This window comes from Solanum lycopersicum, chromosome 4, assembly GCF_036512215.1.
Source record: "Solanum lycopersicum chromosome 4, SLM_r2.1".
Taxonomy (NCBI): Eukaryota; Viridiplantae; Streptophyta; class Magnoliopsida; order Solanales; family Solanaceae; genus Solanum; species Solanum lycopersicum.
This window is the reverse complement of record NC_090803.1, coordinates 57,546,155-57,574,052: the sequence shown is the minus strand read 5'-3', so window position 1 is coordinate 57,574,052 and position 27,898 is coordinate 57,546,155. Positions and strand designations below refer to the sequence as shown.

Below are 27,898 nucleotides of genomic sequence, written 5' to 3'. Positions count from 1 at the left end.
TTTAAAAAACAAATAATTTAAAAGGTTAAATTACCTTATACTAATTTAATATTTTAAAAAATAAAAATTAAAAAAATTATATAAAAAGAGCTATAAATTACAATTTTTTCATATTAGATGCAAAAAATATATATTATAAAATATTAATCAAAATTTATATAGTTCAATTCTCAAAACGAAATCACAATAGGTAAAAAAAAAATAAGTAATATTATAAAAGACATAAATTGACTAAGCCTGAATTTTAACTTTATGAGTTCTGAATTAATAGCGACCATTTCAAATGCTCCCAACACTTTGAGAGCCGTTGAAAAGAATATTTCCTAGAGCAAAAAAAAAAGAGTTTAATATTGATAGTATAATATTTTAGTCATGTGACGATAACAATGACCAAAACAGCTGGTGAACCTATTTTTATAATTTTTGGTAATTAATATTTAACAAGTTTTTGTCACTATATATATATATATATAAGATGAAGTGGTGAGAGAAGAAAGTGTATAATTTGATGAAATGAAGAGAAGAAGAGATATGGAAGTAGAGTCAACAGAAATAACAATTGGTATTGAAGAACTATCTATGATGAAGCTCATCAAAGTCAAATTAATTAAACATGATCAACAACAAATTAGTGATGCTAATCACCATGATGATCATAAAGATTATAATTATCATATTCCTACTATGCCTTTTCTCTCTATCTCAAATTTAGTCCTTCAAGTTCTTGGTTAGTACTACTATATAATATTCCTTTTTTAAAAAAAATTTAATTTTAATGATTTTTGGATAATTATTGTGGATTTGGTTTGTTATTAATTGTTGTTTTATTGTGAAATGATTTGAATGAAGATAAGATAGGGCCGACAATGGCTGTGTTGAGACAAGACATATTTCAAAACATCCAAGTAAGTCCAATCATACGAAATATCTCGTTTCAATTTAAATGTCATATTTTATCTCGATTTATAATAATATAATATTATATATTTTTTAATCTATAATATAGAATTATTTCTTATAATTTATATTTAAGCCGATAAAATACTTTTATAAATAAAGAATTTTTTTACAATAACAAAGTCGAGTTAATAGTTTTTAGATAGCTGTTACTTATCCTAATAAATGATAATTTTTGAAATTATCTTTTCTTATATATTTTATTTTATTTTAAATTAAAAATAAACGTTTTGAAATAATAATCAATATTAATAGAGTGATTACTTGAAAATTCAACCTTATAATAATGTCTGTTGTATGGAGTAATTTTTAATTTTTTTAAAACTATGTAGATATGTTACTTTCATATGGTTTGTGTAAAACACACGATTAAGATTTTATTTCTGGGCCCCAAAGGCCAAAATTTCATCTTCACTTTTTATGGATAAATTGATGTTTTTTTTTAACTAGGACTATACTTGACTATTTTAGTTACTTTTCCAAATATATTATAAATACATATAGGAATAGTAATAGTCACATAGTAATATTTTTAGTTTCTTTATGAGAAATTAAAATCCTCTTATGATTTTTATTCACTTTATTGATGGTTACATTACATAATTTTGCACTTCTTTGTTTGTTTCTAATACGTCATTGCGTACACATTAATTATAGTTTGTTGTTTTTAGCATATAGTTTATTTGTGTATATCAAATGTATAGAAATTGGAAAAGATGCATGATTCAGACCCTGCTCTCTACTCAAATATGGTTGAGATATTAAAGAAAGAGGTGATTAGTGAAGGCAAAGGAACAAAGTGTCCTAAAACTTGTAGCAAAGCTCTTCTTTGGCTCACCAGGTAAATTAACACTTTGCATATATTCACTTTTTTTTTTTTGGTAGGACCATTCGAGGTAGTGTTTTCTATCAAAAATTATTTCATATTTAGAGCTCGAATATGAAACCTCTGATTAAGAAAGGAACAACCTTATCCACTGCAGCACATCTTTTCGATGATCATTTTCTTTCTATATATATTCACTAAAAGTAATTAGAGAAGGTTCTTATAATTAAGGAGAACTAATAAAATTTAATAGAATATTATAGACACAAACATAAATGGATGTCGAAAATTAGTGAAAATTATGTTTTGAACCTAGAAATCCTACATAATGAAATCAGTTGTACGTACGTATAAAAGCTCAAACATAATTTGTAACTCATGAAATTTAAAATTCTTGATCCGTTTCTCTGATTTATATTTATGTGAATGTGTGTACTTATAAAAATTAGTATGGAATGCTAGTTTTAGTTCATGAATTTACTTTAAGGAGTTTAAATGATATACACTCTTTCAGTGTATATAACTTTTACTTTATCATATATCATCATTACCTGTTACGATAAAGTGACATGTTTTATTTAAGATATCCTTTGAATGACTCGATAATGTACAATGATGATGTAAAAATTGGTTTGAAGTTAGTAGTTTATAATATTGGATATATACTTGCAGATCCTTGGATTTCACCTTAGCATTGTTACAACTACTGGCTGATGATTTAGAGAGGAATATGGTCCAAGCTGTTCAAGAATCTTACACTAACACCCTTAAGCCATGGCATGGATGGATCTCTTCAGCTGCCTTCAAGGTCATTCTATTCTTCTTCTTTTTTCTATATTATGAGTATAGGGAAAGTCACAAATATGAGTATTTATAGTTCGGCCAACTAGCTTACCAATATGGTTAAAATATACACAATATAACCCTTCGGGGTGACCCAGTGGTTTGAGCTAGGGACTCTCACGTTGGAGGTCTCAAGTTCGAAACCCCTTGCCAGTGAAAGCAAGAGATTTGTCTTCTGGGTCGAGCTCGTCGCACCAGGCTTGTCGGTTTTCCTTGTCATAAAAAAATCAAAAATATACGCAATATATACATTGATAGTGTATACATTGTGAATAGATATGTATATTTAGCATAAATATACACAACATATACATAGTGTACATATTTTATAAACTAGTTGGCCGAACTGTTTAGGATCGTAATTATCCAAAAATATACACTCAGGGTGTCGACCGACACTCCTTCATCGGAAAATTACGTTGTGTAGCTAGAATTAAAATATTTTTTGTGTATATCTATATTACATACTGACACTCCTTGGCTTCTACACGATTTTATTTCTTTATATTTTGACACCCCTTTGACCAAATTGTAGCTCCGCCACTATATACACTACTTATGCATAAAATATGTGTGTTATATGTGTGTGTTTATATATACACACCTTAGTATACTCAAAAAATTGAGGCTATTATTTTGATGGGCCGCTATATAGAGTAAAAATATGTTATTTAAGCTATTTTATGTGAAAATTAAACAAAAAACTATTCTGCAGGTAGGACTAAAGCTAGTGCCAGATAGCAAGGGCTTAATCACAATTCTGAAGGGAAAAGATAAAAATAACGATGATTTTAAGAAGGAATTGCGTACCTTCATTTCACTATTGGCACCTTTGTTAAAAGAAATTCACGAAGTTTTGGTAAGATCGATCTCAATATAATTTATTTCAGGGGAAAAGGACAAATATATTCTCGAACTATCACAAATGGTATGCAGATATCCTGAGCATATAAATCATTTATATTAACAGATATACATGTGTTACTATCTTATCCACCGACCCGATATTTATTAAATATCATATCAACGAATAAGATTGCGCCACACGTCCCTAGTTAGTCTTCTATTATAGTGAAAAACATATATGCTCTAGTTTTTTGACGGGAGCACCAATGTCCCAAAAGTATGACAGATGATATCTGCAGATCATTTATGATATTCAAAGATATATTTGTCGATTTCCCCTTATTTTATAATTATATTTAACTCTACACTAATAATGATCCAATAACAATTACTATTTTCTTCTTAATTCTGCTAATTGTTTTGTTTAACCTTTATTTTGTAGGGTGCATATGGTCTTGATAGGTTAAAATCTACTTGAAGATGAAAGTGCATGCATGTTCAAGAAAATGTGACAAGCTAGTTGTAAATATGACTTTTTTTCAGAGTTCTCTAACCATTATCCTTTTTTTGCTTGTTATGTAATATATACATCCCAAGTTCAGTTATGTAAACGTACACTTCATTTGGTACATATCTACGTACTTGTAAGCACCAAAATGGGATGTGTACCTTTTATTCTAATTCGCAATTTTAAGATTAGATTGTGTGGTTTGATGTAAACACCAGGTGCATATATATAAGTAATGCACCCGGTGTTTGCATCAAACGATTTAATAGAAAACATGTGTCTTGCATTATATAAACTTTTTACGCCTTAATTATAGAATTGATGTAACTATTTGTACCTTATGAACCATCTAAACAATGTCAAGAAACTACTATTCCCATTCGTTTTAATTCGTTCGTTTATATTTTACTTGACTCGGCATTTAAGAAAGTAAAATGTGGTGGTTTCAAACTAAAGATATATAGAAATTAAAATACACCAACATGTTGTTTACACTTAAACTTCAAACGTGTCATGTGAAAAGTTGGTGCAAAGAATATTTGAAACGACTTTCGAATCATCGGTTCCGACCCAAAATAGAATCGAAGGACAAAAAAGGATTCTATGCGCAGACGTGAAAGCTCTATCAAAAGAAAGATTCTAGCTTCTTTTTTTTTTGTTTACAGAGGAATGATTCCCTCGTCTTGGACCGCCAATTAAAGACTTCTCTCTAAACACACTACATAAAAAATGAGTTTTAGCGGCAATTAATTAGCAGTTCTGCTAAATATGTATTTTTAACAGCAATTAGTAGTCTTTGTATATGTCTCTAAAAACTTTAGTGACATTGGATCTATTGACACTTAACTAATGCCGGTAAAAAAAACTTAAATACTCTTTATTAATGTGTCTCTTTATTGCCGCTAAAAGTTGGTTTTGTTGTAGTGACAAGAAAAAGGTATTCTTTTTTAGAACAGACTAAAAAAGGAAAGTTGGGAAAAACAAATTGAAACGGAGGGAGTAAGAGTAACTAGTTACTGCCTTTCTACTCAAGGCACTTCTTATACATTTTCAAACATACCATGCTTGTCTATTCCTAAATTACCTATAGTTGAACCAGTAGGAGGATCATGAAGTGCAACTAGTGCTGCTACAAGCCCAGCATTACTTGCTATACTTGGTTCTGTGAACCATGGCTTACATCTTTCGTTCGAAAAAAAGTCATCCTTATTTGGTCCTGCAACCATTGCTCCCAAGATGGTATTGGATTGTCCCTTCTTGAATTGAGCCACTGATTCCCATCTGAACAATCACGTTGTTTCCCATCCCAAGGGATCGATGCAGCTCGATGATGAACTTGAACAGGATAGGTGTTACCACATCCAACCACATAACACATTTTCAAAGGGGTTATCACCTAGTATGTGATTCACCTGTGACAAATATTGTTAAGACACAAACTTAGGCCTTTTTACATCAAGTAATATCCTAGTGAAATGCATACAATATGTTGTATGCATCCTACTTATAAGAAGGTGTAGCCTCATAAAGATATGCGAAAATTGGTACTTTTTTGAGGGGTATCACCTGTGATTGTGAGAATTGTTTTGAACTTCCCGAGGAAAAGACAAAATCAGAACACCTTCTGCTTGGTGTACGCAAAAGCTGGAGATAGTCGCTATATAGTTTGGTAAGAAAGGAAGATGTTGCAGCATATTGGAGTAATGCTGCATCAGTACTTGGCTTTAAAAGGATTAAATGCATCTATTTTGTAATATGAACATTGAAACATCACTTGCTGTTTTGCTGTACTTTGTATCATAAGTATACGAACACATGAGCAAATCAATATTGTTCGTTGATGATATAAACAAAGACTCATATGGATAACCAAGATCCCGAAAGTACATTATCCTTGTAAGCAGTATCTATATAACAGTAGTAAGTTTTAGTCTTAAAATGAAATACATACAACAGAAAACATTATTTCTCATCAAGATTTTGTGTCAAGTTACCGATATAGCAGTAGTTTTGTTGTTCCAATCGAAGACGCCTTCTTCAGAAGCTACCTCTTCCTTTTACAGCTGAGGCAAAGTTTTCTGTTGCATACTTAAGGTAAGTTTTGTTTCCTGTTGCAAAAATAACCAAAGTCCACCCCAAACCAATTCATCTTTGTAACTAGTTGAGTTATAAAATTGTCTAGCTTGTCCTCCACACTCATCATTCGTCGTGTACTTCCCTTTCTTCGCTGTTCTATTTGCTAGAATTAACAATTTCTCTGCTGTTTTCACCAATTCCTCTGAAATGTCCTCATCTTTTTTCAATACTAATGATGCAGTTGATATTGCTGCTATCACTTCCCCTGCAAATTCTGAAGCAGTACTAATGTCACAAACCGAAACAAGCCTCGGGTAGTTCATGTCTTCTGGTCTTTTCCAACAAGTTAGATCATTCTCAGCATTTGAATTATTCCCGGCAACCTGAAATCAACAAAAGATTGAAACTTTATCCGAAAATATTAGACACAATGGTCCAAAGCACATCCAAACTATCACTTTATTCACATGTTTCACACTTCAACTATCAGCAATTCCCTTTTCCTACATCTATGTACTAAAACAAGCCTAGTTGAGTAAACGGTGAAGAGAGAACAATTGACAGATGAGATGTGAAACTCACGAAAGAGTGATAGTTCATGTCTGTTTTCGATGATTAACTCAAAATAGTCTTGAATTAAGATTCTTGATTAGTACCTGAGAGTAGATTTTTGCTGAAGTTGTAGTAGAAGAATTATTTGGAGAAACAAAGAGTTTAAGCAAATATAAACTACCCCATTTGATTATATCTTTAACATGATCAGTTTCTCCAGTATTTTCATACTTTCAATCACTGTCCAGCTCAAAAGACTTAACAGTATAAGCTATATATAGTAAAACTTGACTTTATATTATTTCTAGCATCATAAAAACCACCAACAAGATCTAAATCTTTCTCATTGCTATTCCCATCATTCATCCCTGGATCCCCTCTAAACCTTATCAATCTATTCTCAACAAATCTCCCCGCTGCACGAATAATAAAAGGATCATTTAACCAACCATCAAAAAAGGAAACAGGGGAAATGCATTTATAAACACAAAATTGTATGTACTATACATTTTTGAGCATCAAAGAAGAGAAGAGCTTTGTTAAGAACAAGAGTGATGTTGTGGGAAGAGTCATGATGATGTTTTCTTGGATGATAAAAATGCTTAAGCAGAATAAAAGTGGGTATAATGAGAATTATCAAGGCTGATACAACGACGAATCGTTTGAAATGGATTTTATTTTTAACAAACAGGTTAATATCAATAGATTTTGAGAATCTTGATTGTAAAGATTCAAAATTTTCACTTAAAGAAGATTCAGGGAGGAGATTGAAGTCCAATACTATCGAGTTCCAACGATTGGCAGGAGGAGGCGACCGGCCTCAGATATTGTATGAACATATTGAACAGAATTGAACTTTTCTGAGTTTGACATAGTTAAGTTTATGAAAGAAAATGAAATGAAATAAAGTTTTGATGATGTTTTACATTGCCTATGTGTGATGTAACTGAAAAGTATATAGTTGTAAATTACAACTTCAATTATTTGTTTGTATTTTTGCATGTAATCATTTTCCGTTAGTGCTGGCTTTGGCATCTTCATAGTATAGTTAGTTAGGAACAAACAAATAGAGGGAAAATTATGATGTTGTATTAAGATCAAATAAATAATTAAGAAGGTTTGTTTTTTAATATCTGAAATGTATAAAATTTATCTTTTAAAAAGATTTAATAAATATAAAATTCATCTACTATTATATAAGAATAATAACTTTTTTTAATTACATAACGGTGGATGGTAGTGATGATGACTATGGTTATGAGTGTCAATCGGGGATGTTGTTGGCTGATAGTGTGTGTTATGGATAGAATGGTGATGGTTGTTGCTAGTAGTGGTTGATGTTGGTAATAGGTATCGGTAACTAATGATTGTGGTGGATGATAATGATCGTGGTGAATGTGTTATCAGTGGTTTACAATATATAATAGTAATTGATGGTGATGATTGTTTATAGTGATTGGTGGTTATTGTGTTAATGATGATTTGTGCTGATAAGTGTAAATGGTGAATAGTGAGCCAGATTTATCCGTAAGGGGGTTTAAAAATTGAAGAAATAAACAAACGAAGTAATCGAATGGGGTTAGATATCTACTATATACCTAAAAAATTATTTTAACTATTTAAAAATATTAACATAATTTTCGCCGAAGAAAATTTGGATGAATCCCCTAATAATAATGTGGCTCCGCCACTGACGATGACTATATGTATTTATTGACAACAATGATTGATATGAATAAGGATGATGATCATTGTGGGTTATGAATTATGATAGTTGATAACGATGTGCAATGATCATGATAATTGATAACAATAAGCTATGACAATAACGGTGGATTGATGGAATTAGTGAACTACCATCTTTAATTTTATATTTGATAGACACCTTCAAATTAGAATTTAAGATCTTGTTACATATTTTAATAACTATTATAGTCGTAACATTAAAAAATCAAATGCACTTGATAGTTAAAATTCTAATTATTAAGAATTAGACCTAATATTAAATAACTTTAGTATCTGAGATCTAAATGATCAGATGACTTTAATTAAGCGTGAATAATGACAACTTATTTAGATCTTAAAATCAAATAAATTTAACGATTGCGATCAAACTAAAAGTTTTACTAAACAAAAAAAAAATGAGACCTAAATAGCTCCTCTTTCTTTTATTTAAATTTGCGTAAACAGAATTACAAGTACTAACAATCTTTCACAAGTATAAAAGATAATTAAATATATCTTAGAACTCAATAAAAGAATATCATAGAACACAAATACGTTTTATTTGAAATATTAAACAAACCATGTGCTTCAAAGGTAAGCTAAACATTTTTTAGTAAAATAATAAAACATAGTAATAATAATTTCTTCTTATTTCATAAAAGGACATGTTGACGCAACATTGCTTTCTCCTTTCACAAGTCCTCCAAGCAATTCTCCTCTATCAAAAAACATCTCTGCCTTTACAATCTTGTTACTCTCTTTATCCAACTGTTAAGACAAAATTAACATTTAATTATATATTATATAAATTTAAAAAAATAAATAAAGAAATGTAGATGTTTTTTTGGTTAATTACTTCAAAAGTGCCAATTCCAAAGAGCTCAACAAGTTGTCCAGTTGGAGCATGTCCTTTAAATGGAGCATCCATGTAACCCCAATGCCTAAATTTGTAAACAATTCCTGGTGGTCCTGAATAAACATGAAGGATTTCGATCGCGAATCCGCGTAAAAATATTGATCTGAAAAGATTTTGTGATGATTCAAATGTTTCATCGTCAGGATTGTAGATTCTAACATTTTCTGGTAATGAAGTTTGTAGGAATATATTGTAGCTACCACCAAGCTTTGCAGATTCTGCTGATGTCAATCTCTTTCGACCTGTCAGCGTATATAAATTAAATTCAAAATATATAATAGGAAGAATAATATCAGTGCAAAACTAGAAGTCCAATTATAAATTCGATCGAACTCAGTAAATTAGGATATTTCATAGTTCATACTTAGCTTGTATCAAGAAATTTATTTAAAATATATAAATATTAAATTCAAAATTTAGTTATGGTCACATATAAAAGATTATTTAATTACATATATACAATATTGTATTCCCACATGGATGTGGACCATCTAACGTAAGTAAATTGGTGATTTGCGTGTTTTGTTTGTTTATTGAAGAAAAATAAATAGAAGTTTTCTTATAGTCATTATTCTCTCTGAATTCATAAAAATAAAGTTCACTCTATCTCTAACTTTACTTATGATTTTCTTTTAAAGTATTCATTTTCTTCATTTTTTAAGATAAAAAATCGCTAGACAAAATAATTTTCTAAAAATTTATTAAACATGAAAAAATTGTAATAATATATATTTTTTTACCACATATACCCTTAGGAAAGAGTAAGAGAAATTGTGAGAAAAATGTACCATTAACACTAATTGTGAACTTGTTTGGATCCATAGTTTTGAGCTCATTAGGATCTGCCTTATGGACTATTTCCATTTCCCAAGTCTTCAATAGCCTTTGCACTTTCTCTTCAACTGATCCTTCAGCCCATACCTAAACATTTAAAACAATAAATCCACTATATATTATAATGTTAAAAATTCTAAATTTTAGTACTAATAATTGATCTGATTTTCCTTTATATAGGGTATAACAAAACACATGAAGTTATTAATAAGGTTCGTAATGACGAGACTGTTTCATCCTTAACTAAAAGTCTCGTGTTTGAATCCTAGACATGGAAAAAAAATCCCTCAAGAGTCAAGCCTATAGTAGACAATGAGCACCAATGTAGGCTTCCAACACCGAATGAAAACCAGAAAAAAAAAGATGACTAAATTGTGAGACTGTTTCACCCTTAATCAAAGGCTTCGTGTTCAAACTCTGGACATGGAAAAATAATTCAGGTCCAGCGGTAGGCGACCAGGATTTCGCCAGAGCTTTAATATGTACTTCGAACATCGAGTGAGAAATCAAAAAGAAAAGACGATTAAAAAAAAGAAGAGAACATACATTAGTTCTTTCTTGTTCAAAGAGCTTATCAACAACATCATAAGTAGGAGGTCCATTTCTCCATTTGGTGTTTTTGAGTTCTTCATCACTCAAGTAATCTCTGAATTTATTTCCCCCTCCTATTATTGAACTTGCCATTTTGATTAATTTGATGATAACTAAAATGAAGCCTTCAAAGGAGCTTTTATAGATCAGAAAGCTAACGGTAATACTAATCATCACGTCTTAGACTTGACTAAAATAATCAGAGGCAAAATCAGAATTTTAATTTTATGAATTCTGAATTATTAAAACGACGACTTCAAAGTCAAAAGAAAATAATTGAATTCTAAATTTAAATACATATACACATATTGTAATGAATTATTTAACATAAATATATCAAAAATTACTAAGTTCGATAGAATTTATAATCAGCTTCTACCAAAGCCGCCCATGCTTGGCTTTAGGGTAGTCAAATAGAAAAACATAATTTATTGGAAGTGTCGTGGAAATAACATGTACTGAAATTCAAAATAGGATAATTATATTTTATTGACTTTTCCATCGTTGATGTATTAACATATATCTAAGTTTTCAGGAGATGTCTTCTTACAATGAAAATCCATATAATATCTAAGTTTAGGAATTTTAGTTGGACTAGGTAGTTAATTACATCAAATCAACCATTTAATCTCAAAAGTTAGGGATCAAAGAGAGGTTAGTAATTAATTACCCTACAAAAAAATCACTATTTCTCTACATTTTTCACTTAAAATTGTTGAATGATTTCATAAATAATTCGATTGAATCGATTATAATTGAAAAATAATAGTGTTTTCATGCGTAAAAATTAAAAATGCTTTTAATATTATTGTGAGAATTTATTTTTCATCATGTGTTTTACTAATAAATTGATTCAGTAAAAAAAATGAATGCAAAAATTATATTTTATAGCAAAAATTCATACAAAATCACGGTGATTTTCTTTTATATTTCTAAAATAGTGTTAATATGGGGGAAAACGCATATGCAAAATAGATGGGTTTTTTTTTCATGTTTGAGTAGTTCAACCACCCATTTCATTCCAATAGTTTTAGTTAAAAATAAACGTCATTGGTAATCCAAAAATATTTGAATAAAGGAAGGTTCATTGAACCTACTTTTGAAATTGCCATAATCCAAAAATATTTATGACGAATTTAAAAAAATAATGCTTATGGTCTAAATGGTATCTAGCCCTGCAGTATGTCTGCACGTATTTTGATAAATGTTCCATTTTTATTTTATTTTAATTTTCAATCACTCCATCTTAACAATATCCTTAAAATCTAATTGTCATGTGTATAAGAGCTCATTTGAATGGGTTTGAAAAGAGTGGCTTTTAAAAAAATATTTTTAAAAGTATAAAATTATTTTTAAAATAAGTAGTTATGTGTTTAAATAAACGTGCTGAAGTTAAAAAATAATTGTTGATGTATTTGGCAAATAGGTGTTGGTAAACACTTTTTTAATCAAAATGTCTGAAATACTTTTAAAAGTTGTCAATATGATAAAAGTTGATTAATATAAGGTTTCTATACTTAAAAAAATGAAACAAAATTAATTTATATTTTTCACCCATAAGTAATTATATTTTGCTATGTTTCACATATTCTTTATTATTACAAATTGTTTATAAATAATAATTATAATAATAATAATAATAAATAATAATAATATTATAATATAATAATAATAATATTATATAATAATAATAATAGTATAATAATAATAATAATAATATGTAACAATATATAATATATAATAATAATAAAAAAGAATAATAAAATAAATATTAATAATAATAATAATATATAATAATAATAATAAAGAATAATAAAAAATAATAATAAAATACTATAAAATAATAATAATTATTATTATTAATAATAATAATAATAATAAAAATAAAAATAAAAATAAAAGAATTAAGAGTAAAAAGGTAATATACACGGTCAACATAAATGACTTTTAAATTGAAAAAAAAAACACCACTCACTTAGCTTTTAGCTTTTTGCTTAAAATAAGTCATTTTTGACTTAAAATAAGTCACTTAGCTTTGATATTTGTCACACTCTAATAAGTCAAAAACTGACTTTTAAGTCAGTTTGACTAGCTTTTAAATCAGTTTGACCAGCTTTTAAGCATATTCAAACAGGCTCTAAGTCACTCGTGTATTACACATGAATTGGAAGAAATACAATCTCAATATTTTTGTTTCTAGAGAAAGAACAAGAAAATGAATAAAGAACAAGTCTACTGAGGTGACAATCAACTACCTCTCAAGTCTCCACAGAAAAGCCTCAGACGAATAGAAAAAGACTAATCATATAGGTTCGAGCTCGTAATCTACACAAGTGTAGAAGCTAGGTGTGAGTACTAAACAATGCAGTACTCAACAAGCAAACCACTAAACACAAGGTAAAGCAAATAGAATACGAGTATTCTGTTCATTCTAATCGAACCTCCACATATTATAACATGCACAAAGAAGAGCCCAGCCTAAAAGTTCACAACTGCAAGTAATACACAGTTCAATAACAATGCCTCTACAATTGCAGATCAACCACAATCAATTATCTAGTTTATCAATCAAAGTTTTTAACTGTTTCCATACCTTATAACAAAGCATATAAAGAATAACTCAAGTCACATCTCAATACAAATAGTCTATCATCACAGTATCCCACAATAAAAAGTCTTAACAACATAGAATCAATAATCATCATCCATAAAGTCTGATGTAATGATATGCAAAGTCATATTAAGTGATGCATACATATCCTACGATATACATTCGGTGAATTTCAGACCGAAAATCGATTGAAAACACACAATGTTTATATATTTGCCAAATAAAATCTCAAAATCAATATCACTCGCCAGAATAATGAAGAAATGATAATTCCATAGCAATTTAAAATCACAACAATACAATTAAAGTGTTTCTGAATTAGCGGGCCAATATGACTACTCAAAGTCATTCATCATATAACACACAACAATTACCAACAAATTGCAATTTTCATTATTCCCCTTACTATCATTAAGAAAAATTTAAATAAGAACAATTCAACTCATCACTAATTCTCATTACTCTACGACACATACAACTGGATAAATAAGTGGTTCTACTAGTTTTGGGAAAGGTTATTTCACTTGCCTTGAGAGCTGAATACTCACTCCAGCACTAGACATTTTCTCTTCCGTATGAATCCAAATCAACACAATCTATTTAAGTAAATAGTCACAATAAGATTTTAAAACTTACAACACCTATATCAAGCAATTTAGAAAACAAGGTCAAATTGACCCAAAAACTTGATTTTGAAATTGAAGGTTAAACTTGATCGCGAATGCAAACCCCGAATAAAATGACCCTTCGCGGACGTGATGGGTCTATCGCGAACGTGAACGTCACCAAAATGAGCCGACTTGAACATACAAGATCAGATCTTCGTAAACGTAAAGGTTGCAACAAAGGTCAACCCTTCGAGAACGCCAGACACAACATATCTCAAACATCGCCAACACACAAGTCTCTTATTGGACCCTCAAAATTCGTTCAGAACCCCGTACACACAAACCAAATATGCTATCTAACTAAACTCAATGTTCCAACTAGATGGAACCATCGAAACAAGAATTTAACATTTTCTTGACTTAAAATCCGTAAAAATCGCAATAAACTAATATAATGCCTAAAAAGACCAAAACTAAGCTCAAAAACTCAACCAAGACCCCCCCCCCCCCCCAAAAAAAAATAATCCCCCTAATTCGACGAGATTGACAAAAATTCGATTCGAGCATCCAAACCTCAAATGTAGACGAAATCAACCCAAAGACTAAAATCTCATCAATTTTCAACTTAAGACCTCAAATCCATGAAATCACTCCAAATTTGAAACCACCGTCTCTCCTAGACCAAATTCTACATTCCCGAGTAGATGGAAAGTAACGGAGATTCATTCTGAGATTCGAAACTTCGATTGACTCAAAAACCCATTTTTAATAATTTTAAGCCTACCAAAATTAAAAAATTCTAAGAATCTCGACTTTTTACCGAAAATTCTAAAAGTAACCTTCCGGATCATTACATATGAATTGCGCTTTCTATTTAAAATTGTGTGCATCCTCGTTTCAGAGTGCTTAAAGGAGAATTATTCCGTCAAATATGTTCTAAAAATATAAGATATAAATATTGGTATTTTAAAACAGAACACATGAATTAATTACTAAAGTTGTAAATATTATGGCAAAAGGTATTAGGGTTGTGGATCCTTAATTTGAATAATGCAATTAAATTTATATTAATGTAAATAAGTTTGATTAGTCTTGGGTTATGAAATAGGTGGGAGTTATTTTATGTATTATAGTGTATTTTACAACTAAAGTAGAGAAGTTAATCTTAGGCATAATACATAAATATGTCATTTAACTTGGCTTTGAATCACATTTATGCCCTTCAACTTTAGTTGTGCACAAGTAGACACTTAAACTTGTATAAAATTGAACAAATAGACACACATGTCCTATATGTCATCCTACATGTCATTTTTTGTCCTACGTGTATTATGTCATGTAGGACTCATGTAATTATTTATTTAAAAGTTGAATAGTTAAAGTGTCTGTTTGTGCATTATGAAAATTGGAGTTTAAAGTTAAAATTTGAAGTCAAATTTAAGTTCTAATATTATGCCTTAATCTTATTTCAAATGCAATAGTGAGGTTCAAAGTTAGAAAGATGGTCAAATCATTAGAAACTTCATGCTAATCCAAACTTTTCTTTCAAATATAATAGTGAGGTTAATTTATGTTTATATTTTAAAAACAAGACTAAATGAAATGATAAAAAGTGTTACCAATAATTATCTTTTATAATTAAAGTAATTTTGAATTGTATAAATAATCTTAATTAAAGAAGACATTCTTTGACTCTTTCAAAACATAATAGATTTCTTTTTTGTCTTCTCGTAATTGGATTGAGTCCTAATTAAATTGAAACTCATCGTGAAAAATCTTACATTGGGATAAGAATAAGATGCTCCTTAACATAAAAAATAAATAAAAATAAAAAAAGTTCCCTAACAAAGGTGATTTCATAATAAAAAATTTGAACTCAAGAGCTTTAGTTAAGAATGAAGAAATGCTTATCACTTACTATAGCAAAAAAAAAATAATTTAGCGACAACAAATTACATACATTAATAAAGAGTGTTAAAATTTTTACCGGCATCAATTAATTATCATCATATTCAGTGTCGCTATAAGCTTCATGAACATTTATAAAAAATGTAATTATCATTAACTAATTACTACTAAAACTTACTATTGAAATAGTGACTCCACCACAATCTGATTTTTACGATAAAACATTCTCTAATGAAAATTTGATGGTTGAAGAAACATTAATAAACTTCAAAGGGAAATTACACTTTTTGCACCTATTTCTATTAAAAAATAGAACATAACCATAGACTTATTTCAAGTTGTTGCTAGTAGATTATTATTTTATTTCATGAAAGGGCATTTTGAATCCTCCAATAATGCCATCTCACTTGTGGATTCACCATTTTTTCCTCCTTTCATAAGTGGCCCAAGCAATTCTCCTCTATCAAAAAAGAACTCTGCCTTAACAATCTTGTTACTCTCTTTCTCCAACTGTTTCAAACACAACACAATTCAATTAATTCAAAAATATAATTTATTTATTTTTTGAAAAAAAAAAAGTAAGGTAATTTTTTGGTAAGTACTTCAAAAATGCCAATTCCAAAGAGCTCAACAAGTTGTCCAGTTGCAACATATCCTTTAAATGGACCATCCATGTAACCCCAATGCCTAAACTTGTACACAATTTCTGGTGGTCCTGAATAAACATGAAGGACTTCGATCGCGAATCCACGTACAAATATTGATCTAAATACATTTTGTGATGATTCAAATGTTTCATCCTCAGGATTATAGACTCTTAGATTTTCTGGCAATGAAGTTTGTAGGAATGTGTTGTAACCACCACCAAGCTTTACAGCTTCTTCCGGTGTTAACCCTTTCCTTCCTATAAAAAATATTAGAGAAAATTCTCTCAAACGATCAAAAAACGATACAGAGAAAACTAGCATGACCCTGTATTTGTATATAACAAAAACTTCCCTTTTTAATAAGAGTAACACTTGCATTTAGGTTAGTCACTCTCTTTTTCCCCTGTATTATAATGAAGGAAATTATATATAGACAAAAAATGTAACAAAAGTGTACCATTGACACTCTTCTTGAACTTTGTTGGATCAACAGATTTCATCTCATTAGGATCTATTTTGTGAACTAATTCCATTTCCCAAGTCTTCAATAGCCTTTGTACTTTATCTTCAACTGATCCTTCAGCCCATACCTAAAAATGAATAAAGGCAAATCCAGCATCTATTAGTCGTAACATTGAACTTCTATTAAGGTAACTATTAGTATAAACAGTGATTAAAAAAAAGAGAGAAAATTTATGTAAATCATATAGTAGTAAAAGCTAATTACATTATTTCTCTTAACCCTTTTTTAAATTAAAAATAATCCCTTAAAATTGATGAATATTTAATACATCACTGAACTACCGAATACATATACATAGGAAAAGGAATATAACCGAGAAAAAATGGATGTATCAGAGAGGATAGAACATTCAGATACATAGGGGGGAGAGATGTATCTGAGATGAGAGGGGAGAGTGTATATCTGAGAGGGGAGGGACGTATCTGAGAGGGGGATAGAGATGTATCAACAAGAGGGGAGTGATGTATTCGCAAGAAGATTTTTGAAAAATTTTAATCCGAAAAGAGAAACATACATGAGTTCTTTCTTGTTCAAAGAGCTTATCAACAACATCATAAGTAGGAGGTCCATTTCTCCATTTTGTGTTTTTGAGCTCTTCATCACTCAAGTAGTCTCTGTATTTGTTTCCCCCTCCTACTATTGAACTTGCCATTTTGATTAATTTGATGATAACTAAACAAACCTTCAGATGAGTTTTTATAGGATCAAAAAGCTAACCTAATACTATAGCAAGTCTTAGTCATGTTTTTGTACTAATTGTCCCTATTTCCTAATGATCTTTAAATTTTTATTCTCAAATCGATGGTCTTTAATTTTTGTCTCTGCTTCTCATATAATAAATTTGTGGGCGTAAGTGTTCTTAGTTATGACCTAATTTTACAGGGCTAACTTGTCCGGTATAATATCTAATTCGCAAGACATTTTATCTAAACTTATGACAGAAATTCTTTAGAAATTCGCAATATAACTTTATAAAGGACGAAAATTTAAAAATTATGAATTTGAGAGACCAAAATTAAAGACCGCTCAAAAATATGAACTTTTATGCAAATGACCAAGTCTTAATTTGCTTCAAGCTAGTAAAATAAAATATTAAAAAATCTATTCATTTTCTTACGGAAATATCCTAGAAATAACGCCTACTAAAGTTCAAACTATATAGGACAGTTTATGGATTTAAATTGGGACCTCCAAAGAAACTTTCTTTATCGACTTGTCAATCGTCTATTTTGCTATCTTGATTTCCGCCACAAATTCTCAAATATTTTTGATAAAATCTAGTCTCTTTCACATTTTTTTTTTTTGATAGAATATTGATCAATGGAAGCAAATTTGAACTTGAATTGCGACTTGTTGGAGTGGAAGTGCCATTATCATAAAGGGAAAAAGGCTAAAATATGTCATTACCGTTAAAGAAAAGACTCATTCTATCATTATTTTTTGACACGTGGCCACTTATAATTCAGCCACATCATCAGTTTTTCTAATTAAAAAAATAATTTAATTTTTATTCAGAATTTTGATTTTTTTATTAAAAATTTAATGATGTGGTCAATTATAATTCAGTCACATCATCAATTTATTTAATAAAAAAATTAATTTATATTTTTTTTTGAGTTATGTTTTTTTAATCAAAAAAATTGATGACGTGACCGAATTATAATTAGCCACGTATCAAAAATGGTTTTACAAAATCACCGTTATAAAATAATGGCAGCCTTTTCATTAAAAGTAATGGCATAAACGAATCAAACTTTTAACTGATGACATTAATGAACTTTTTCTAAAAATTTAATCACATATTTGAGCCTTTTTCCTATCATAAATGTCAAACTTGATGGGCTTATAGTTGTCCAATACAATCAAAATTTTAGCACAATATACATTATATAATCACCATAAAGTACAAAAACCTCAATAATTTGGACACTAATTACAATCACTTTGACTTGTTGCATATGTCTAGCTTTAGAAGGAAGAAGACCAAAAGAATTAAGGAATCTTCTTGATTATTCTCACTTCTTTTCAACTTAGCTATAATTAAAATTATAGCCACTTTGAATAGACTAATTTAGTTATAGCTTTCTTGTAAAGGGAGAGTCTCCCTAGTTTATATTTTCTAGATACGATGTATTGAGAGCAGTCCCCTCATTAGTGCTTAGTATTTTGATTACATCTTTTTTGTAAGGGGAAGAGTTGACTTCCTTTGGGAAGTTGACTCCGAACCATCTTAGATAGAAGGTAAGGTTTATGCCCTCTCCTTGTATTTTGTTTTTATTATTAATAATAAAGTCTGAGGGTGTTGCTCAACCCCTGACCCACCACAAGGATCGTTTAACTAAAAAAAAAATATAATTACCATAAAGTATAAAAACCTCAATAATTTGGACACTAATTACATCTTATTCCAAAAGCTTTCTAAATTACAATAATTCTGATTTTTCAAAAATCACGGATACATTGTTTCTTCGCCATACATAGCAAACAATACATAAATTGTGTATCATATATATAATTTATGCATCAGATACATAACTATAAACTAAATTCATACTGAGTTAGATTTGAAATAATTGAAATTATGTATCAATAATAACTTTTGTAACAAATATATTGTATAAAAAAAAAATTGTAAAAATATATATATTTAATAGAGGTGAAGTGATGTAACAGAGTATTAAGAGAGAGAAGAAAAAATGAAGTATTTGTACTTATTTCAAATGATAGAAGTTTCTAAGAATTATGTTATCTTTAATTGTATAATTACGTGATTTTTCCACACGACACTATTATACACATACATCCATATATTCATCGACCAGCCACCATTATACCACTTCAACACCCTAATCAAAATAATAATATCTAAATTGTTATTATATCAAAATTGTTTAATAATCACCTTAATGCACATGTGAAGAAAAAAAAAATCCTAGGCGTATATTTTATTTTATTTTTATTTTCTTATTAGAGATTCTTGTTTTCCAATTAGTACCCAAAATTATAGGAAATATTCCCCCAATAACTCTTTTTATTTCCTATTTAGGAAAAACAATTCCTTATTATTACTAATATAATAATAGTTCCCAAATTCGTAACCCAATTTTTTCCTAAAACGACAATTTAAAACGAGTAAATAAAATATTCTCCGATTTTTTGTCAAAATAAAATCTTCGATTTACACGTTATTACTATTATTTTTTACCTGTTATATACTCTCTATAAATTATAAATTTTACCAAGCCATAATAATTAACCTTTTCCTCCCACCATGAATATTAATAACAATACCAACGCCGCCGCCAACTCCGCCGCCGTCGCCGTCAAGAAAACTCAAGGGCGGAGGAAAATAGCAATTAAACCAATAGCAAATCAAAACAGTAGGCACGTTACCTTTAGCAAACGCCGTTTAGGTCTCTTCAAAAAAGCTAGCGAACTTTGCATTTTAACCGGCGCTGAAATCGCTATTATGGTTCAGTCGCTAAAACGACAGCGTTTGTTCACTTTTGGTCATCCGAGCGCCGACGCCGTCATTAACCGGTACCTTACCGGAAAATCAGAGGAACAAAAACCGGCGGTCGATGATCAGTTGAACTATGTGCAACAGAGCAATGAATATTATTCTCAGATCTGTAGAGAATTGGAGTTGGAGAAGAAGGTAAAGGAGGAGATTGTTATTGATGAATCGAAGATGGTGAATGGTGGTAGTAGTAGTAATAATGGAGGAGGAGGATTTTGGTGGAATGAATCGATTGATGAAATGGGAATTGAAGAACTTGAGAAATTTATGTTTGCATTGGAAGAATTGAAGAAGAAAGTAAATATGAGATGTGATGAATTGAGTATGATAAATGGTTCTTCTTCAATGGCGGCGGCGGCGACGGCGTCTACTTCAAGTATGAATCAAGCTATTGATTATTGTGCTTCCATTGTTCCTTTTGATTTCAATTACCCAGGAAATGCCCAATTTTGAAGCATTTAATCAACTGCTTAGATTTAAATCACTGATTAGTTATTAATTAATCAAACAATTAACATGTCCTCTTCTATCTTTATTATTGCTAATTATAATAAAACTAAGAAGTACTGATTCTTGCATTAACATCTTCTTGAGTTGTGTCACAACCAAAAAAGGAAGCTATCTTTTTTTAAAAAAATAATATGGAGAATTAAATATAATTTTTCGACATAGAATTAATGTGCATTATTATTGCGATATATGTGCATTATTCAAAATTGAACATAATTGCAAACAAATTTCATTTTTAAATTTCATAATATGGTAATACTTGAATATGTGAAGAACTTGGATATGAATTTGAGTAAAAAACCTATTTTGGTTGTTGGACTTGTCCAAACCATACCACTAATAGTGGCTTAAATCGTCAAATGAAATGGAACATATAATTTTGTGGGAAATTATTTACATATTTTTAAGCTTTGTGTTTAAGATCTATGTATATACATTTGTCAATATAATTAAGTTGTATGGGACTATAGAGTGTTTATCATAGCGGGGTGATACATAAGTTTGGATTTTTGATATTTGGATGAAAGTTTTATCATTATATGTTGGTAAAAACTGGAGAAAAAAAATCATGTCTCACCTAGTTATTCATCGATAAATGAATTGAAGGCATTAAATAATACCTATATTTGCTTTCAAAGTCGTGGAAGTTATTTTGCACTCCCTAAGATTGATTTTTTTTTTTTGTTAATACGAATATAATTATATAAAATTCATGATATTTTTTATAATATATTCAAAAATGTTTGGTTTCACTCCCTAAAATGAAATTCTCTTTTCCTAATTCGAATATAGTTATATGTTTATATAAAATCCATAATATTTTTTATAATATATTCAAAAATGTTTAATTTCACTCCCTAAGATGAAATTCTCTTTTCCTAATTAGGATATAATTATATATTTATATAAAATCCATGATATTTTTATAATATATTTAAAATTGCTTGGTTTCACTCCCTAAGATGAAATTCTCTTTTCTTAATTAGAATATAATTATGTGTATATAAAATCCATAGATATCTTTTATAATATATTTAAAATTGTTTGGTTTCACTCCCTAAGATAAAATTCTCTTTTCCTAATTCGGATATAATTATATGTTTATAATAAAATCCATGATATCTTTTATAATATATTCCAAAAATCACACCCAAAAAAAATTATTTCACATTCCTAATTATTTAGGCAAATAAAAGATTTCGTGCCTAAACTAGATCAAACTTACTATATTTCTTACAAAACTTTATATATTGATTAGACATAAAACTTACTATATTTCTTACAAAACTTTATATATTGATTAGACATAAGTCATATGTTATCCTTAAAGTTAAATCAAAAGAGAGAGTGTGTATAATTAATACGTATAATATCATGTGGCAAAATAACAAACAACATTTTTACGGTACTTTTTAGCAAAAAAAACTCTTTTAACACTCACCCTTGTTCACCAATGTTAAATCACCATAATATGTATAAATTTTACAATTTTTTATACCTTCTTTCTTATTCAATTTAAATTGATATTGGTTTTCTAAAAGTTTTGTCCTTATCTAATTTCAAATTTGATTATTTTTTGTTCTTGTTCATTTTATAGGGGTCTATTATGGCTGATTATATAATTACAAATATAATTTCTACAAAGGCTCTATTTAAATTGATAAGTGTGCATAAGAATCCAGTTTAACTCCTTCAGTACCAATGATTGAACAACGAAACTTAGTGATTCGATAAGTATGAGTGATCAGATATAGCTTTCTAGGCAGCAATTGTGCATCAATATAAACAGTTTTACAAAAACTGCTCAGAGCCCAGTGCGATCATCATCTCAATTTCACCAGAAAACAATACTCAGTAAATCAGCAATTATAATCCTCAGATGTGATGAAATCAATATCGGGGAAGTGAACGGAAGCCATGGGAATGGGAGGCATCGGAAAGACATAATTCTTTTTTTTTCCCAATCAAATCGAAAAATAAATAAATCCTTATTACCTTTCGATTCCTCCCACTCCAATACTCTCTACTCCCTCAATTTCACAAATATTCAAAACTGAATCATAAAAAAAATTAATTTCGAATAATCAAAAAGTCAAAAAAATAGGTTTTAAAAAATGCAGAAAGAAGCCATCAGTAACCAAAGTTCATCCCCAGAAGCTTATGGCTATATACGGTCCGCATCATGGTTTGATCTTTACAAAGATCGCATCACATGGCTCATCTACATATATAAAAAAAAATTAACACAACAAAAAAAAACGAAAAATATAGTGTAAAGAGCTCAGAAATAATTATGGGTTTGAGAAATTTCACATCACTAATATCAGAGTGGTGCATGACTTTCTCTAGATATCATCACTGCTCAAATTATTAAACAAAAATAAATCTGTGTGAAAATGTGTTTAGAAGCTGAGATGTGTTTGTTGATGGTGGATATGGCGAATATATATAAAGTTAAAGTGGACAGCGAAACCCTAATAAAATGAATATGGGCTTTTTGTACTAATGGGCCTAACAAATTTAGAGAACAATTCGTATAGGATTCTTATTCTATTTATTCTTTATTCTCATTTCTCAATTTAAAATAGTATTAATCATATTTTTTATTTCTCTTTACATTTTTTTGAAAATTAATAGTTAATTATTGTTTTTTTAATAAGACAATTATTTTGAATAATTTATTTTTAATAAGAACAACGGGTGAAATGCACCGGATGGAGTATAGGAATAATATTATAATTATAAAAGCTTAATACATAGTCTAGGAATAATATATATGAATTTAATTTAAAACTTAATACATAGTCAAGTCATGTCAAATGAACTTCTTAACTTCTTCATAAAATATTTTAATTCAACACTTTAAATTTTGACCAAAAAAACTATAGAAGTTGTCATTTATCTATTAGATATAAATTAATCATATAAAATATGACATCTTCTAAAATTATACACCGTATAAATAGATATTTAGTATATTTAACTTATTGATGTGAATGTCTTTTAATGCATAAATTTTGAGTATAGAATATTTCATACACTAAAATTATGTCTTATAGGAATTATGTATCACTAAATTTATGTCACACATCCTAGAGATAGATTTAAAACACTATATGTTAAAAAGCTCAGATTATTTAAATTATGTTCTAAAGCATAAATTATATCTTTCAAGCAACGGTTCAACTTTAAAATTATATGCCTTGAAAAGTTTTTACTACCTAAATTTGTGTCTCCAAGGCACAAGTTATGCCCATTGCCTAAACTTATGTTCAGACAGATTTTAAAAAAGATATTTGGGTTGAAAAATTAGATCATTATTAAGAGAAAATACTCAAGCCTCTAAAATTTATATTTGAACTTTTAATTACACATTTAATTTTATGAGAATCATGTTACCAATCTGAATTGTTTAAGACTGGAATAATTACACCTCTAAAAAGTTTTGATACTTGAAAATTCAATTAATTTATGTTTTTTTTTCAATTTTTTATAATTTCTTTCTACTTTCTCTTATACGCTCCCAATTTCTTCAAATCCCTAAAGTAACTTCTCCCCCAACTCTTTCAAAATTATATTGAATTGTGAGGAACAAAGATGAATATTGATAGCGGAAGCCTGTCAAGCGATATTCGTGTTTTGCTCGTCGAAAACATTGAAAAAAAAAGTAAAAATATATGCATATTGTTGCTTCGTCGGAGTAGTGCAGCCACAAGGCTTTGTTGTTGTTGTTATTGTCAACCTTACAGTGAGAACAAAGGTTGGTCTTCATGGTGTTTGTCTTAGAACGAGAGAGAGATAAAAGGAAAGAAAGAGGGGAGAACGGAATTTTGTTGGTGGTTTGAATTTCACCGGAGGTGGCAACAATGGGTGCAAAGAGAGCGGAATTAAAAAAACAAACTAATAAAAGTGAGCAAGAAAAGAGGGAGGATGAACAAAGGCAACTAGCAATGCCATTAATGAAACGAGTACAATTCTCTCGATAGATTGAAATTTGAGATTGATAATTAAAATAATAATAATAATAATAATAATAATAATAATAATAATAATAATAATAATAGTAATAAAAAATATTCTCATTTGAGAGTTAAATCAAATTTGATATAAATCTAGTTTGATTATTTTTTTCAAATCTAATCTAGATCTCTTTTTTGAAAGATTGAAATACGTGTCGTTTTATTTTCAATTGAATTAATTGATTTTTAAAAGTTTTTAACACGAGTTTATAATTTTGTGTGAAATCAATAATGGTGAATTCGGTGAAGGAATTAGAAATTTGGTCTTTGTTGCTATGAAGAAGAAAGATAATAAATAAAAAGAAAATACATATATTTATAAAAGATACATTAAGAATAATATTTTAATATTTGTTTTTTGTGTTAACAAAACACACTTTCTTTGCCAATCAAGCATTCAAGGAGGTAATAATTTCAATTTTAATTACTTTAGGGGTGATAGAATTCTTATAAAATAAAAGTATTTAGTTGAAAATTCAAATATACAATCGAGAGGCTTTTTGGCCATTTTCTCTAATTTACTAAAGATGCTACAAAAAAAAAATTAAGAACCACCCCCTAAAATAGGGACTATCCTTGCAAAAACTTGAAAGTGATATTCAGAAATTGACATATTTGAGCTATTTGTATAATGACAAAGGTATATATGAGTCTGACAAAGTTGAAAGACATATAAAACTCTTTTCCCTCTATTCTTAAAACTATTTTGATACAAAATCTTGATAAAATATCCATGTTTCCTTCTAAGAAACTTTGGGAGATTTTACTCAAAGAAACATGTTAGAATGGCTTGTGCTGTGACTCAAAGAATCCAACTTTCATTAAAATCGTAGTCTTAAACAGCTCGTACTCTTCAAAATTCAAACAAAATATGACTACGTTTTATCTTGTCAAATACTTGAATTGAATTATAAGAACTTTAATTATAAGAATTTTAATTAACATTCTAATATTCTTTTTCATATATAAAAAATTTATAATTTATATTTTTTTCATTTCAAAAAAAGTGAGTTTAATTTGGTACAACATTTTAGAAAATAAAAAAAAATTTTGAATCTTGTTATCCTAAATTAAAATTATGCCAAATATATTAAATTATTTTCTAATCTTATATACTAAATATACTGCGTGATTAGTTAAATTAAAATATTAAAAAAATCATTACTTTCGAAACGAACTAAAAAAAGAAAGAATAATATCAAAATTTTATTTAAATTATCAAATTAATATAATTTAAAAATTAATTAAATTAATTTTAAAAAAACGCAACCTACAAAAATTAACAGATTTAAAAAAGTGATATCCAACAAGTTCAATTAAGGGTTTATTTTGCTAATCAAGTTGTCGAAAAATAGATCAGAATCAGGTAGCAACTGAACTGTTTTATCTTTTTCATACTTTGATTCAATGGCCAAAGCACTAAAAGTCACAAATTTAAATCATCTTCTAAACCAAGTTTGGTAGTAAAGAAGAGAGATCTAGAACAACAAGCCAATAGTTCCAAAATTAAAAATTATCAAATGAGTTTATAGAAATGTTACATAAAATTTGTTGCTTTCACATTATAAAACTTACACAGCGCAAACCAGATCTACCAAACAATAAACTCAGTTGAGCTCACTGAATCAGATTCTAACCTAATCGAACTTTAACATCTTGTTCTGAAAAAAAAAATACACAACAACTTATTAACTTTCAACTACGGTTAGATCCAAGTTCTGGATTTGAAAAGAGTAAGCTCAAACAATCAAATAATTAAAAAAAAGAAAGAAGAAGATGAACTTAGCAAAGGAGATGACAAATGAAGAAAGGGAGAAGCTAGTGGAAGTCATGGGTATGGGAGGAGTAGGAAAGATTTAATCTCTTTAAAATTAGATTTATCAAATCTTTCCACCCCACCCACAACCAACAACTTCCCAATACTCTCATCCCTTTCAACGCCATCAATATTTCCATAGCACAGATCTGAGAAATTTCTGAACAGAGGGTAAGAAATAAGTAGAGAAATGTGTGTTGCTGCTGTAATGGTTTGCCCAAATATATAGAGATAAAAAAAGAGGTGAGGAGCAAGACACGGGGTTGAAACCCTAATTTATTACAATTACCGTTTTGCCCATCCATAACTTTAAAGGGGTTGTTGGTCGGTGGGGTTACATTATTTTATTCAGTCACAAAACAACGTAAATTTCTACTCATTTCGGGTGTGTTTAGTAGCCTAAAGGGAAATATTTTTTGAAAAATGTTATGTTTTTTAATTTTTTTTATATTTAATTGAAGTAGATGTTTAAAAATAATTTTGAAGCTTATTTTTTAAAAATATTTTTAATTTTAATTTTTTTTATCTTTTTCTACCCACCTTCCTCCTCCATCCCCTACTTCCCAAAAAAGTTAATTTATAGTTTGTTTTTAAAAGATATTAAGAATTTTAGTTTGATCTTTTTTTACCCACCCTCCTCCTCCGACCCCCTCCTTTCTCCAAAAAATTAATTTATAGTTTGTTTTTAAAAGATATTAAGAATTTTAGTTTGTTTTTAGAAAAACTATTTTCAAATTCAATATTTTATTTTTTTACTCCAACCCCCCTCCCCCACTCAAATTATTAAATATTTTAAAAAACTGACTATTTTTTCTCAAACGATTCAAATAGCATTTCTAAAGAATTTTAATATACAATCCGCTTGTTTTTTTTCCAACATTATGAAGAAGTCGTATTTTAACAGAAGTCTTCTTGTATATTTGATTTAACACTTAAATTAATTCAACCAGGACTTGCTTTTTCTTTTATATAATTAGGTATGATAATTCTAATGATCGTGAAAAATTTATTCATGCTTGTGATATTTCAATGATGGTGAAAAGATCAATCGAGTATATTATA

The 27,898-nt window shown here is 28.9% G+C and overlaps 4 protein-coding genes, 2 long non-coding RNA genes and 3 other non-coding genes across 9 annotated transcripts; 2 read left to right on the top strand and 7 right to left on the bottom strand.

Annotated features, from left to right (window-relative positions):
- The first annotated feature begins 447 nt into the window (after positions 1–447).
- LOC101266022 (glycolipid transfer protein 3) lies at positions 448–4,253 on the top strand. The gene is made up of 6 exons (XM_004237698.5): positions 448–727; positions 850–905; positions 1,662–1,798; positions 2,456–2,591; positions 3,342–3,485; positions 3,915–4,253. Exons 1-6 carry the CDS (start codon positions 514–516, stop codon positions 3,948–3,950), a joined length of 723 nt encoding a protein of 240 aa, XP_004237746.1. The 5' UTR covers positions 448–513; the 3' UTR covers positions 3,951–4,253.
- A 730-nt stretch (positions 4,254–4,983) lies between these two features.
- LOC101246626 (uncharacterized) lies at positions 4,984–7,528 on the bottom strand. Its single transcript, XR_011220838.1, has 2 exons — positions 5,547–7,528; positions 4,984–5,392 (listed from the first exon to the last, which is right to left on the bottom strand). It is a non-coding gene; the product is annotated as an uncharacterized lncRNA (long non-coding RNA).
- Positions 7,529–8,750: 1,222 nt separating this feature from the next.
- LOC101265726 (pathogen-related protein) lies at positions 8,751–10,933 on the bottom strand. Its single transcript, XM_004237697.5, has 4 exons — positions 10,630–10,933; positions 10,038–10,170; positions 9,190–9,491; positions 8,751–9,101 (listed from the first exon to the last, which is right to left on the bottom strand). Exons 1-4 carry the CDS (start codon positions 10,846–10,848, stop codon positions 8,982–8,984), a joined length of 774 nt encoding a protein of 257 aa, XP_004237745.1. The 5' UTR covers positions 10,849–10,933; the 3' UTR covers positions 8,751–8,981.
- Positions 10,934–15,994: 5,061 nt separating this feature from the next.
- Positions 15,995–17,690, bottom strand: LOC101265430 (protein early flowering 2-like). Its single transcript, NM_001324084.1, has 4 exons — positions 17,486–17,690; positions 16,906–17,038; positions 16,404–16,705; positions 15,995–16,311 (listed from the first exon to the last, which is right to left on the bottom strand). The coding sequence occupies exons 1-4, from the start codon at positions 17,621–17,623 to the stop codon at positions 16,162–16,164; spliced, it is 723 nt and encodes a 240-aa protein (NP_001311013.1). The 5' UTR covers positions 17,624–17,690; the 3' UTR covers positions 15,995–16,161.
- Positions 17,691–19,772: 2,082 nt separating this feature from the next.
- LOC101246340 (agamous-like MADS-box protein AGL62) lies at positions 19,773–21,073 on the top strand. Its single transcript, XM_004237715.5, has one exon. The coding sequence runs from the start codon at positions 20,243–20,245 to the stop codon at positions 20,942–20,944; it is 702 nt and encodes a 233-aa protein (XP_004237763.1). The 5' UTR covers positions 19,773–20,242; the 3' UTR covers positions 20,945–21,073.
- A 1,579-nt stretch (positions 21,074–22,652) lies between these two features.
- LOC101265229 (uncharacterized) lies at positions 22,653–23,449 on the bottom strand. Its single transcript, XR_182676.5, has 2 exons — positions 23,315–23,449; positions 22,653–23,222 (listed from the first exon to the last, which is right to left on the bottom strand). It is a non-coding gene; the product is annotated as an uncharacterized lncRNA (long non-coding RNA).
- LOC112941394 (small nucleolar RNA snoR118) lies at positions 22,743–22,832 on the bottom strand. Its single transcript, XR_003246676.1, has one exon. It is a non-coding gene; the product is annotated as a small nucleolar RNA snoR118 (small nucleolar RNA).
- Positions 23,279–23,365, bottom strand: LOC112941417 (small nucleolar RNA Z221/R21b). Its single transcript, XR_003246701.1, has one exon. It is a non-coding gene; the product is annotated as a small nucleolar RNA Z221/R21b (small nucleolar RNA).
- Positions 23,450–26,798: 3,349 nt separating the features above from the next.
- MIR482e (microRNA MIR482e) lies at positions 26,799–26,986 on the bottom strand. The gene has a single exon (NR_108005.1). It is a non-coding gene; the product is annotated as a microRNA MIR482e (primary transcript).
- Positions 26,987–27,898: the final 912 nt, after the last annotated feature.